At 41.0% G+C, this 13438-nt stretch overlaps 1 protein-coding gene across 1 annotated transcript; it reads left to right on the top strand.

Moving 5' to 3' along the window:
* The first annotated feature begins 2956 nt into the window (after nucleotides 1–2956).
* LOC140225426 (uncharacterized) lies at nucleotides 2957–11067 on the top strand. The gene is made up of 3 exons (XM_072304330.1): nucleotides 2957–3343; nucleotides 5459–6368; nucleotides 7877–11067. Exons 1-3 carry the CDS (start codon nucleotides 3189–3191, stop codon nucleotides 8303–8305), a joined length of 1494 nt encoding a protein of 497 aa, XP_072160431.1. The 5' UTR covers nucleotides 2957–3188; the 3' UTR covers nucleotides 8306–11067.
* Nucleotides 11068–13438: the final 2371 nt, after the last annotated feature.

The raw sequence follows: 13438 nt of genomic DNA, 5'->3' as shown, positions 1-13438 counted from the left end.
TCACAAATTAAGCCATATTTCACTGATACGAATGAGAAAAAATATCTGAAATAAATTATTCCATCTTTGGTTAATTTTTGTTTCCTTGTAAAGAGGATTTTCTGAACATTTCATTTGTGAATTGGTGGTTTATTATTTATTATGAAATAATGAAATGAAGTAGAGTATCAAAACACCATGCAAAAACTTTATGCTGTAGTTTTGCCATCGATGTGAGCTTTGCTAAATGTTTTATCCTTTGGACAACTGAACCAACACTAATGAAAAAAGTTGAGGTAGATCTCTACATTTTCTTTTTTGAAAAAGGCAAATGGAAGGTCATTTAATGAAGATTACTGAGGGCCTCAAATAAAATTATCTGTGCCCATAAAGAAACCAGTGTGCCAGTGTTTTTATACAATATTTGAAGTATGTTTGTTCATACATTGACCAAAGAAAGCATTATTCATGGAGTCACATTTTCACGAAAAAACCCGCCCAAATTTCAGTTATAAATGTTGTATAAGATTAGATTGAGCTCAAAAATTAACAAGATCTAGTTGGGTGATGAAACCAATTTGACCGATATAGAGCTCCGGTTTAGCCTTTCTAAACGTAGAAAGTGGTTTTTCAATTATCTTTAATGCTGGATAGTATAATTCAAATCTGAATCATCTTGTGGAAAAAGATAAACTCATAGGTTTTTAGAGGCCGAAAAAAAAATGTTTTCCATTCCATCGATATATTTTAAAATAAATTTCAGTATCATCTTATCATTGCCGGCCCATAGTCACGGTCACTCAAATCTTAGGGGCTACAAAGTACTAAAATTACTGAAGATACAATAATTTGAAATAACGGTTCAAAACCTCATGAAACTGCAAATTGAGTGGTCTGCTCGTAGTTTACTCGCATTAAGGTAACATTTTCGATTTCAGTGGAAAGGACATGGAACAGTTTTGATACAATAAAAGGGCTCAATATAATAAGCTAAATAAATAACATCGGTGCTTTAGAAAGAAGGAAGCTCGAATGCTGCCTGGCCCGCAGTTGCCAAGAAAAAGGGGTCAAGCCAAACCCGACGCGGAGCGGCGCGCGGCGTGCTATCGGCGCATAACGCGCATTGGCGCCTACAAACCTAAGTGGATACTTCAAGCATTGCACAATGCTTGAAGTATCCACTTAGGTTTGTAGGCGCGAATGCGCTTTGCGCGCTAGCCGGCCGCCTGCGCAGGCTACAATCAAAAATGCCTTTAGGCGGACAATTTTAAACATTCAAAAAGTTAACGAAAAAAAAAATAAGATTTTATTTTTTCCATGTATTGAATATTGAATCAGTTATAAATGCTGCAGATTTATTTCATTACTCACTCTTGTTGTACCTACTCGGGGGGAAGGGGAGGGGTGTTTAAGTCGTAAAAAGTGCTTACTGGTATTCTTGGACGGCTGGCCAGGGCCGAAAACAATAGCGCGTGCTTGAAGCCTGAAACTCCGAAAAAGAAAATATCTCGGTGCGAGATGATGTGACCAGCTTGGATGTGACAGTTGCGAAAAGTTTTCTTTTAACCCGGGTTCGCAGTGCGACAAAAGCACACTACTTGAACCCTCGACACGGCTCATTTGGACGTATTTTTGCCAGACAGAACTATGTGCATCAAGATGTGAGCCGCGAGACCCATGAGAATATATGCATAACAGGGCTCACGTCGTAATGCACATAGTTCCTTTTGGCAGAAGTACGCCCATTTTAATGTATGGTCCCAAGTTTAGACATCATCGTTACAACGCAGTTTCAGATGCAATTTAAAAACTTTCCTTTCAGTTCCCGCCCGGAAAGCGAGACCGTTATCAAACTTGGAGCTGTGGGTAAAAATCTGCTCAGAGTCTATAACCGGGTAGCTGATTTCTGTGATTTCTAAGCAATGGGTCTGTTGCAATCTTCAGCTCGAGCAAGAAGAAGAGTTGTTTCCTCCTAAAAATGGCTTAAAAATCACGATGAGGATTTAGAATTTCTTGTCGGAAAAATTTAAAACTATTCATATGTTCCAAGTGAAACCTTGTTCAAGGCCTCCGAAAACGTGCCTGATATGGAATCTTTCCCGCAAGATATGTAAACCGCTCAATGAACAGAAACGTTTGATTTAGAAGAAAAGAGTAGAAAGTGTACCTGGCTTTTAGCGCTTCAGTCCATTTAACAATTATGAAAGTTTTCAGACTGGAGCATGTAACCAACATTATCTCATTAATGCTGTTGAAAACTTCAGCAACATCTAAACTGAAAGCTGTCCTCCATGTAAAGTCGCTTCAAAGCAAAATACGCGGCATTGCACAGGGTGATCAAAAAGTCCTGCACAGTCATTGAAACTCTTTAGGTTCTTGCCTGTTTTCAGGGTGGTCCCTTTGAGATTTTGGGCGTTACCCAAAGTTATTTTTTAAAACTTGGGCCACCAACAAAATATCAAGTCTCTCTCTATTCGTCAAAAGTTATAGGAAAGATGCCTGCTCATTGGTGCGGGATTTATGGATCACTCTGTAAAACTCCGAACTCACACCTCGTGCCGCACTTAGTGCGGTATAAACTTGCGATATTTTAGTTTCCAGCTTCAAATAGTTGAGGACTCTAGTCCTACTGAATCTTCCTATTGATAAAATTCAAAAAAAATAGCAGGTTAAATCAAGGGCTGTGGGAAAGCTTCAGAATATTTAGACAGAACTTGTTAAAATTACTAGAAATGACAAAAAGAGATTTTTCTTAGACCTTAAGGGTGGATCATCTAGAATCCGAACAAACATTTTAGGTATCTATATTTATTGGGACTTAGGGACCGGGGATTCCTCTGAAAGCTTTCAGATATTACGTAATGCAGTTTAAGGGGTCAAGGGTTTGAGGAATTGTAACGTATTGTGTTAGCAAAAGCTCAGGGTTACTCACCAACTCGAAATAAATAAATTTATAAAAAAACAGACATTTTTTAAGAGCAGTACATTTTGTGCATACTGGAAAGAGACGATAAAATTTTGGAGTGGACACTATACATCAGCTTAATATAGTACATTTTTGCAAACAATGGAATGAAGGAAAGTATAAAATCAGTATTTCTCGTTTTTATAAATCACACACTGAGATATCTTCTCGTTACAAGAAGTGTCAAGTCTCAGAAAATGTTCTTAGATGAATTCCTTCGTACATAGGAACGACTTTACTGCCGATGGATTTCGGTAGATATTATGAAGAGGGCACAAACACTCATCATTTGGAAAGGAGAGGTCCGTCACTGTCTGCGGTCAAATCGGCCAGATTCTCGCTGCCGGGCAAGATACTATGGCAAAAGCCCAATATTAACATCAAAGAAAATATCAAAGAGTAAGATTTATATGTTCTATTTTCATGTTAAACGATTGGTAATCTAGTTAACAAGATGATAAACAACAACGTCAGTTTGTCAGAAACAGAGACAAGAGACCCTCCACTGGTATCTTGGCAATGGTGGAAGCTTTAATTTCGGACAGGTCGATGGTTAACGTCGTGTTGGGAGTCCCGTTTTGCGAACAAACCGAAGTTTTGGGAAACTTGCTTGACTCATGGCGTCATCTGCGTAGCTCATCATCCAACTAGCAAGTAAGATGACTATTGTTTTCTTAGAATCGTCCACGAGGAAGTGTTGAATCCCCGAAAGTAAATGCTTCCACCTGTCGCCAAGAGGCAAGTGGAGGTTCTTGTCGCTGGTCGTGAAAGTCCGATTGCCATGATAGGAAAGTTCCATCACTTGAACCGAAAATTTTGGGGAGCCATAAGAAACAAGATGTATTTTCCCGTCCAGACTGAACTGGCTTTGAGCCTCACCAATTCAGCAATTGCGGTTCTTAAACAGAGTGTTCATAGTTTTTCCGACAAGCTTTAAAATTCAGCACAACGCTGAATTTCTCATGAGAGAGGGGAAATGCTCATTTGAGCATTGTGGGAATATCCTTTTCAAATGAGCTTTCCTGCATCATGACGCACGTTGGCTGAATCACCAACATTCTGTCTAAAAACGACTCGTTTCTCGCACCGCAATCTGCTCGCACTGTACCAGTTCATAATATTACGACTCATAATATTTATTGGTAAAATCATTATTTTACGTTGCAAGGAAAATGATCGACCGTATTAAGCCCGTCTCTGAGTAGAGTCTCACAGTGACGTCACGTGGGCTCACGTGACCCTCCATTGCCCTTAAAGATTGTCAATCTTTGAGGGTCACTTGATCCCACGTGATGCCACTTTGACAGATCTACTTTGATCTATGATACGGGCTCTAGGCACACCGATTAATGCTTCGGTTTGTCGAAGCAAAATTTTGGTCTGAAAGATTGAAAACTTGATTCGTGTGATGAAATTTCGATTATCACAAGAAAAAGATTGATCACACAAATTGAACATTTGGTCCCACGAATTGAACATTTGATCTCAAAAATTTAAATTTCGCTTTGACAAACCCCATAAAGCTACCAATAAATTGATAAAACTACCCGAAAATCTATCAATGCATCTACCTGAGTTTCACTCCCCCCCCCCCTCAATCTCTCTTGTAATGGTACTCATTAGAGCTCAAATTGAAATTTGTGAACTTTTTGGCCTTGTTTTCCCCACAAAATATTTTATCCATTATAGGTCCACATTATAGTTTACCTCCATATCGTCACCTTCTGTCCAAAGTATCACAAGCGCAATGCGACGTTTAAGAATTTCCGCCCCCACATTATTATTTTTACAGAGAAACATACATACATTCATGTCGATTTTACAGCGCGCCTGGCCGCTCTGCGACACCTAATCGCCACGCTTGTCTATCGACCCAGAGGTCATCTGGTAAATGGCACCTTGTAATTCCATCTTGACTGTCACCTATCTACGATTTTGCTGGACGTCCCCTGAGTCTCCTCCCAGGAGGAACCCAATCTAGTACCCTCATAGGCAATCTGTCATCCGCCATTCGTTGAACATGACCATACCAGACAAGCTGTTTTATACAGAAATATCGATGGTTAAATATGTTCAAAAATTACACTGAATTTAATCGGCGCCACGAAGAAAATTCGGTGAAATCTTCGGACAGCCTCATTAAACAATTTATGTAAGAAAATATAAATGTCGGCGGAAGTTTTGAAACGCCGCATGGCGCTTGTGATACTTTGGCCGGAAGGTGACGATATTCAGAGCTAACTCAACCACCCACTGGGGGGGGGGGGGGGAACACATTGGATCTAGAGTCCAGACTCTTAAAAACATCGACAAGAAAAAGTACTCTTGATTCAATCAGAATCTAGCTTAAATCAAAAACGGAGCCTCTTAATATAAGCGGATTTCGTTTTGATTCAAGCAAAAATCCGATTGAATCAAGAGTATTTTTTTTTTATCAATGTTTTCAAGAGTCTGGACTCTAGATCCAATGTGTTTTATTTTCCAGTGCCAATAAATCCAATCGTGTTTGTGCAGGGGTTGTTCGTGGCTGGTGGCGTTCAGACGAAGGACGCCAGCCTACAGCTGGGTGACCGTGGACCGAGGGCTCGTGCAAGTCCGCCGGATGCCTGGCAACGGTGACTGCCTCTTCGAAGCCATCCATCACCAGCTCGGGATAGTGCGACCCGAGGTCCCCGCACCAACCGTCGAAATCTTGCGGAGATCCGTCCAGATTTTCCTCAAGCGTGAGAGGAAAAAAGACGAGACGGTCTATCTCAACATCCTCAACACCGCCTCCGCCGATCCTTATATCCGTTCTGCCGCTATGGAAACCCTCAGAGAACGGCGAAAACTTGCCTCAAGCCACAGACGATCCGCCTCCAGAGCTTCCAGGGACTCCGCCTCCAGAACTACCAGGGATTCCGCTCCCTCTTCACTCACTTTGAATGACGGGCCCGCCTCTCCGTACTCGAAACGTACCGCCTCTGGCTCCGCCCTCGAGCACAGTATCAAACGAACCGCCTCCGTAGGCTCCGCCTCTGTTCCCGCCTCCAGACGCGCCGCCTCCACAAGTCCCGCCCTTGCCCGCTCTTCATCATCGGATGTTTCCGTCGAGGCAAAGAAACGTACCCACTCTGGCTCCGCCCTCGAGCACGGTATCAAACGATCCGCCTCTGTAGGCTCCGCCTCCAGACCCGCCGCCTCCACAAGTCCCGCCCTTGACCGCTCTTCATCATCGGATGCTTCCGTCGAGGCAAAGAGCGAGAGATTGGAATCGTTCAGGAGGGATGAAGAGGAATCGTCCAGGAGGGAGGAGGTGGAATCCAGCGACGAAGAACCTTTCGAGGAGCAAGAGATAAATGACATGCTCATTGAAAAGTTCATCGACCAAGTGGGAATGAGAAGTGTTTGGGGTGGAACCGAGTCTATCTACGCCCTCTCTCAGGTATGTTTTTTGGAAATTTATGGTCAGGCTGGGATATAAAATAAAATGACTGGGTCATGAAATTCCTATCACCGCATAGAGGAATGAGCTAATAGAAAAGGTCGGACATGAAATTTTTGCTAAAATTTCAAGTTTTGTTGCTTGTTTCGTCACAAATTAAATTTCAAGAGGTGTCTCTCGAAGAAAACTTGACGGAAGAACCAATGGGACCACCCTTCAACGTTTATATTTCATATTTTCGAAAATATAAGCTAGAAATTTCCAGTTTCTGTCCGACCTTTCCTGTTAACTCAATTCAATGTGCGCCGGTTCACATAGTCAGATTGATAGCGTTTGAAAACTTGCAGTTTTCTTGCGTTTTTGTCACGGATTACTCTTTTAGCGCAGTTCCTCTGCCGCAATCCATGATCTGTACTTGCGAGGCCGTGCATGGTTTTTGTGGGTTAATATTGCTGGAAAAAATCCGGAAAAATCATTTGTGAGCCAAACACCTTCTCTACTTTTTTATAAAATGGAAAGTAAGCTCAATGTGCTGGCCTCTTACACATGAACATGCTTTAATACATTGTAACCGGAAAAGTTCCAATAGACAATTCGAAAGAAGAATGCATGAGTAAAGCACGCAATTCATACGTATGGCCAAAACCGGACGTAGGTTTTTTGTCTCATGTGCAGAGAATCCCCTTCTCCCCCGCTATTTGTTGAAAAATCCTTCCCACAAAAAAACGGATAATTTAATAGGTGCACATTACTTCAAGACAGGGAAAATGGAAAATATCAGGAATAAAAGGATCTCAACGATAGCCTATGACGTACAATACATCTGAAAGTGTAAAAGTCGCGGTATCGTCTTCTCGATGTAGATATCATACTCGTAATTTTATGAATTATTGAAAAAATAAAAGGAAAAAAAAAATCGATAATTTGCTAGTGTCCAAAATTTGCCGTACAGTGCAGATGCACTTGTTGCACTTGCTCTAAATGCGGCTCTGCATAAGGCGAATAAATTTCTCAGTCGTATTATATTTTGTTATCTACCATTCACACACATCAGCTATTGCCAAATTTAACCGAGCAATTCCATTTTTTACAAGAGGGCGTTTTTGCGGATTCCTATATAAATTTTAAGGAATTTGCCTCGTACTATTCAGGAAATTCACTAAAATTTTCACAAAAATCCACACAACCGTTTTCATATCATGTGAAAAATTAAATTGGACGTATTTCTGCCAAACGGAACTAAGCGCCAATTTGAGTCCCTTTTGAGGAATTTAGAATGCCGGATAGCGAGTTCTGTCAAACGAAACTAAGCGTCATGAAAAAGCATTGCGAGTATAGGACGGAATGAGCCCGACGCCCGGTTCCGCCGCCAATCCAAGCCCCCCTCTACCTTACTACCCCAATGGCGCTTAGTTCCGTTTGACAGAAAAAGTCCAATTGCCCAAAAAATTTTGGCAAAAGCTGATGTTGCTTCGTTCCTTTCTGCTAAACGAGGTCCTCCTTATCAGATGTTGCAGAATTCGATCCATCTCTACAACGAAAACGGGCCTGACTTCCTGTTCGACGGATTCCCGAACGAGATTAGGATCTGCTACCGCGGCTCGCCAGGGGGCCGAAACCACTATGACAGCGTCGTGGCAGCCCATTTCAAAGCCACCAGACTCCCCGTCATGCTCTACATCAGCCCGTGCGTCTACCTCGAATACAAGATCCTCTACTACAACTTCGTCACCAAGCGACAGCGTTTCTTCCGTCTTTTCCGCAAACAGTGCGATAGGTGTGCCAAGCAGTGCGAGAGGTGTGCCAAACAGTACGATAGGTGTGCCAAACAGTGCGCTGGGTGTGCCAAACGGTGCCAAGACTTCGTCAAGGAGTGTGCCACTGAGGAGGAGCTTCTCAAAGAGTCCGCTTCTACGACCAATAGAGAGCGCTCGTAGCCATCATTGCCTTCGGTTCGCGGGGCGGTTGGAGGAAACTGTGGATCTGCCACGATTTTGCTTAAATTCCGTGGTTGGTTCAAGTATCTTTCATCCAAATCGAAGAGACTTATGTGATACACAAACTGATTGCGGTGAACGCACGGGTCGTAAGACAGTTTGTTGGAGTTTTTTAGCCAACATGCGTTGAAAATTTAGCATAAAGCTGAAAATCTGGAAAAGCTCATATGAGCATACTTTTCCCTCAAAGAGATATGCTATTTGGTGCAACACAAGTTACGACCATTCACTCAGTGCGCTCCACTGAGGATTGGCCCAACAAGTCCGAAAAGCGTCTGCAGTTGCCTTCCTGAATGATCGTGACTAGTTTTGCGCCAAACAGCATATCTCTTTGAGGGAAAATTGTGCTTATATGCGCTTTTTCCCTCTGTATTGAGATTTTCAGCTTTATACTGAATTTTCAACGCACGTTGGCTAAAAAACTCCAACATACTGACTTAAGTGATGATGTCTGTATGTATAAGCCGATTTTACGGCGCGGTAGGGCACTCTGCGACGCCTACTCTCCACAGGAATCTGTCATGGTAGAGATGCTCCGGAAGCTGGCATCTCCCCATGTGTTCACGGATGCCCTCTACCCACCGTTTGGCTGGACTTAAATGATAATTTCAAAGTATGTATGCGTTAAAGTGTGTACGGTAGAGCGTGCAGTAGATAAAAGAACACATTAGCAGATAAAGTGTAACATAAGGAGAATGCGATAGATAAGTACAGATTAGGAATTAGAGTGTGTACAATAGGGACTAAGCAATAGTATTAAGCTATTATTTCAGTTCTGTAAGAATGTACGCACAACTAAATAGAGAAGTAAGCATTTTATCATACTGTAAAGTTTCTTTCCGTCGTGTGTTCAAGTATACTCGTATTCCGTCCAAATTGAAGAAACCTTGGTATAAAATGTTGATCATTAGATGATATAAGGTACGTGCAGGGATGAGTACAAATTATAGGATAAGGTGTGTACAATAGAGATTGAACAATGATCTTTAGCTATTTTACATTATCGGTTTTGTAACAATTTAGGTACCAAATTAAACAAAACAAACTATATTTTAAGTAAGAAAGAAATATGATGCATCAAGATACATGCCAAAAAAGAACGATCGTCATAAATTCAATCTCACCCATTTCTTAAAAAAATAGGTATCCAACTTCTACCTCGTATGGAATGTATCAGAATGGCTCGGGAAAAAATTGTAACTAGTGCGTTACAATCTTCATAGAGTTCTCTAAAAAAATGGTGTATATAAGCAAGAACTCTGAGAGACAATTCCATGATCAGGAGTGACTCCAAACGCTATGGTTGAAATCGGCATTTTACGGGTCAGAAAATTCACATTCGACTACTTGCACAGTTTGTGACGCGAGCAAAGTGACTTAAATTTTTTAAAGCATATTAAGTGAAGTTTATGATCCAAATATGCTACATTCAGCAGTTTTTACCAAAATAATTTTCGTTCAACTTCAAAAAATCGATTTTTGAGTGGTCCAAAGAGGATTGGGACCAAAGTGCAGCGGACGCACTGTCTTTGGAGCAATGCGTGAAGTATTCCTGCAGTCTTGTAGGCGCTCATATGCATCCAACCGACCGGCGGCCGCGCTGTTTGGCGGGATTAGAAACGATTATATAGCAGTAGATGTGAAAGAAAGTGTAAAAATAGAGGAGGGATAATAAGTTTGAAGTATGAAAGCAAGGTAGAAGAAACCAAAAGTGTCACTACCGCGGTGGATGCCGTCATACATCTAGTTTTTCAAGCGCGTAGAAAGTTGCTGTTTGGACAGAGCTTATTATTTTTAACTGATTCATATGACTTAAGCATCAAAACACAATTCTGTGACTAGTGTACCTGACCGATTGCTTGCTTGTAGTTGTAGCAGCATGTGATTGAATATATTACATTTGTTGTTTTTTTGGCTTGTAATTTGATGTATCATCTTTTACTCTCATTTGATAGCTCAACGAGCCGATTGGAATTTCAATGTCATAATAGTAATTTTGGCTTATTGTAAATCTTTAACCTATGAATAAATATAGACAAGGCATGTATAGAATTATATGCATTTGACGTATTATTATATGGGTGAAGGGGGCAGGCTGGCTAAAATGTGTGCGGTTGGGAAACACGAAGAGAGCAAAAGGCCCTGATGATTGCCTAAGAGACGAGAATACAAAGCTGATTTTCCCATACGGAAGAGAAATTAATTAGATTTGTTTTTAGTTTTAATTATTGAAAACTACCTGTTAATAGTAGTTAGAGTAATTTTTATTTTAGTTCTATGAGTTTCATACGTGCGCCTGATGCAATTTCAACAGTAAAGGAATATCAAATATATTTGTCCTTCTTGCCGTTCAGTCACTGCTTCTCGTTCAATCATTATTCTCAATAATGGGTTAGTCGCGTGTTAGTCACATGTTTTGATCGGTTACAATCGTGATGTTTGATTCTTGTGGATCAGCTAAAAATGATATGATGTTTTTTCAAAACAGCAATTCTGTACGTTCAATTTTAACCGAGATATCGCCCTTTAAAAAGTTCGGTTCATGATATCATCTATCGCGGTAGTGACACCCTTGGTTCCCAGTGGCGTGGCGTGCTTTGCGATATATCGATTGATCGGCCATTTAAACCCATGGAAAAGTATCGATAAACAGGATGTTCGCAGCGAACACCTTAATAATCGAATATTTACCACAGCTTCAAATAGGGGAATATCGATAGATCGCAGAGCACGCCACGTCACTGTTTGTTCCCTCTACTTTGCTGTCATCAATCAGTGAGACGCAATTTGCACTTGAAACTTGGACGAAGGCTATGTCAAGGAGACCAAGTGTGTTGCTACCGCAGTGGATGACGTCATAAAACAATTCTTTCAATGCGCGGTATTTCGGTAAATATTGAACGTAAAAAAAAAAAAAAAAAAAAAAAAAAAAAAAAAAAAAAAGTGTATTTTCTTCGGAAAATACACTAAAAATTGGTGTCCGGGCAGAGCTTATATTCAGCAAATCTACAAGATTCAAGCATTAAAACACGATTCTGTGCACTGGAAATAATCTTCTGAATCCAGAGTCAAGGATCTTAGAAATGTAACACGATAAAGTGAACCGCGTTTGGCAGAAAAGAACCAAGCCACATTAGCTGTTACCAAATATACTGGGCAAATTAATTTTTTACAAACAAGCGTCTGTGCAGAATCTTTTGAAAATTTTAGAGAATTTGCCTCCTAATATGCAAGATTTTACTAGAATCCGCACAAACATCCAAACAACCGCTTCCATGTAAAAAATGTAATTGCCCGGTTAAATTTGGCGATAGCTGATGTGGCTTGGTTCCTTTCTGCTAAACGTGATCCAAATTCTCATGATTCAATCGAATTTTCAATCAAAATGAAATCCACCTAAATTAAGATCCTCGGCTCTCGATTCGAGCAAAAATGCGATTGAATTAAGAGTATTTTTCCCTGTCTAATTTTTTAGGGGCCTGCTGGACACAGGATCAGACTGACTTTTTTTCCAGTCAGACCAGCGCAACTGACCCATTTCCGATAGAAAATGGGTACCCAACTAAAAAAAAATATCCCTTTACATCTCAGTCATCTCGCGAGGACATTCGTATGTTCAGTCCGATGGGACTAGGGTCCAGCTCCCGACTTTTCGACGGTAGCTAGCTCAATAACCCCCCCCCCCCTCTTTCCTCATTGTCATCGAAAACTGAGAATGATGGATCGACGTCTGCACCCCCTCCCCCCACCCCCAGGGGACAGAGCAAATGCGAGGGGACGCCGGACAAATTTTCGACGCTTAAGCGTGCGCGCCTTGCATCCCTTCATCCCAATCGCAAGGGATGATTTGATAAACGATGGCAGCACCCCCGTGCACCCCTCGTAACTTAGTTATCGCCCCCTAATCCGTCGCCCTACTGACGTCATTCGTGCAATGCTGTTATTTTTTCCGTGATCTCAAAGAGACCGGTAGCGCGATAAAAATTCTTCGTTACGTCGGCGAGTCTAATTTCATTACACCATGTAAAATGCATTAAAAGCGCGTTGGATTCACGAAGAGTAATGCTGTCGTGCGATGGAAAAACGTCAAATGACCCCTCCGACGCTGACATTTCCTTCAATAAAAACCTAATTTACTAGGAAAATCGTTTATATTTTTCTCCAAGTTTTTCAGAGAATCTTGTTCGCAACTTTATCTAAAACTTCTGAAAATTTCAAGGAAAAATACATACATTCGAGTCGCTTTAAGGAAAAATACGCATACAATTTTCTTTAAAAATACAATTTTTATCCGGGGCAAATTGGCAACTGTCGAGTGTTCATACGGCGTTTTTCCTTGGCGCGAAAGAATAGTTGGACTTTATTTTGCAATTCGGAACTATAACTTCCGACCCATCTGTAAAAGCACTTATCTGGATAGAGAAACGAATGGCACATACGATGGTTTTAAACTGAGACACAATCTATAGTTCCTAATTGCAACTTGAAGTCCAGTTCGAGAACCGTTTTAGCAATACTCTTGTGCTAGGAAGAAAAAGCCTCCCGAGTACTCAAGAATTGCCAAATTTCCTCCGATTAAATGCTCCATTTTCAAGGAAGCTATAGATATTTTGACGAGACATTTTTGTCAAGATGACGAAGGAAAAGGCTACCGAAATACGATGCTTGATTCACTGAAAAAAATTAGTTAGCGTTGAGTACTAATTTAGTAAAATCTCGCCAAGTAGAATCAAAATAAGACTTCAGAACTAATTTATTGTACTGAAGCACATATCGATTCGCTGCAATTGCGTTAATACCCCGCAACGCTCCGATCCAACGCAACCAACGATTTCTGTGTAAAAAATAAAATGGCGGCGGGAATTTTGAAACGTCGCATCGCGCTTGTGAGACTTTGGCCAGACGGTGACGACATATACTCGCTTAAAATAGCATCTAATGATGAATCAGATTTAACAAAGGAGACGCCTTTATACGCCTGGAAAACTTGGTTTTCTTCGACCAAACGCTGCTTATTTAGGCCCTTCACTAAGATTTAGGTATGTTCAAGGCTTAACATTATTTCTTCCTTCA

Source organism: Bemisia tabaci, chromosome 9 (assembly GCF_918797505.1).
Source record: "Bemisia tabaci chromosome 9, PGI_BMITA_v3".
In the NCBI taxonomy this organism is placed as follows: domain Eukaryota; kingdom Metazoa; phylum Arthropoda; class Insecta; order Hemiptera; family Aleyrodidae; genus Bemisia; species Bemisia tabaci.
Note: the sequence above shows the minus strand (reverse complement) of the source record. Positions and strands in the feature narration are given on the sequence as shown.

Coding starts and splice junctions, on each gene's coding strand:
- LOC140225426 (XM_072304330.1), top strand. CDS start 3,189: ATGGATTTCGGTAGATATTATGAAGAGGGCACAAACACTCATCATTTG. Junction 3,344..5,458: donor ATCAAAGAAAATATCAAAGA/GTAAGATTTATA, acceptor GTGTTTGTGCAG/GGGTTGTTCGTGGCTGGTGG. Junction 6,369..7,876: donor CTATCTACGCCCTCTCTCAG/GTATGTTTTTTG, acceptor CCTCCTTATCAG/ATGTTGCAGAATTCGATCCA.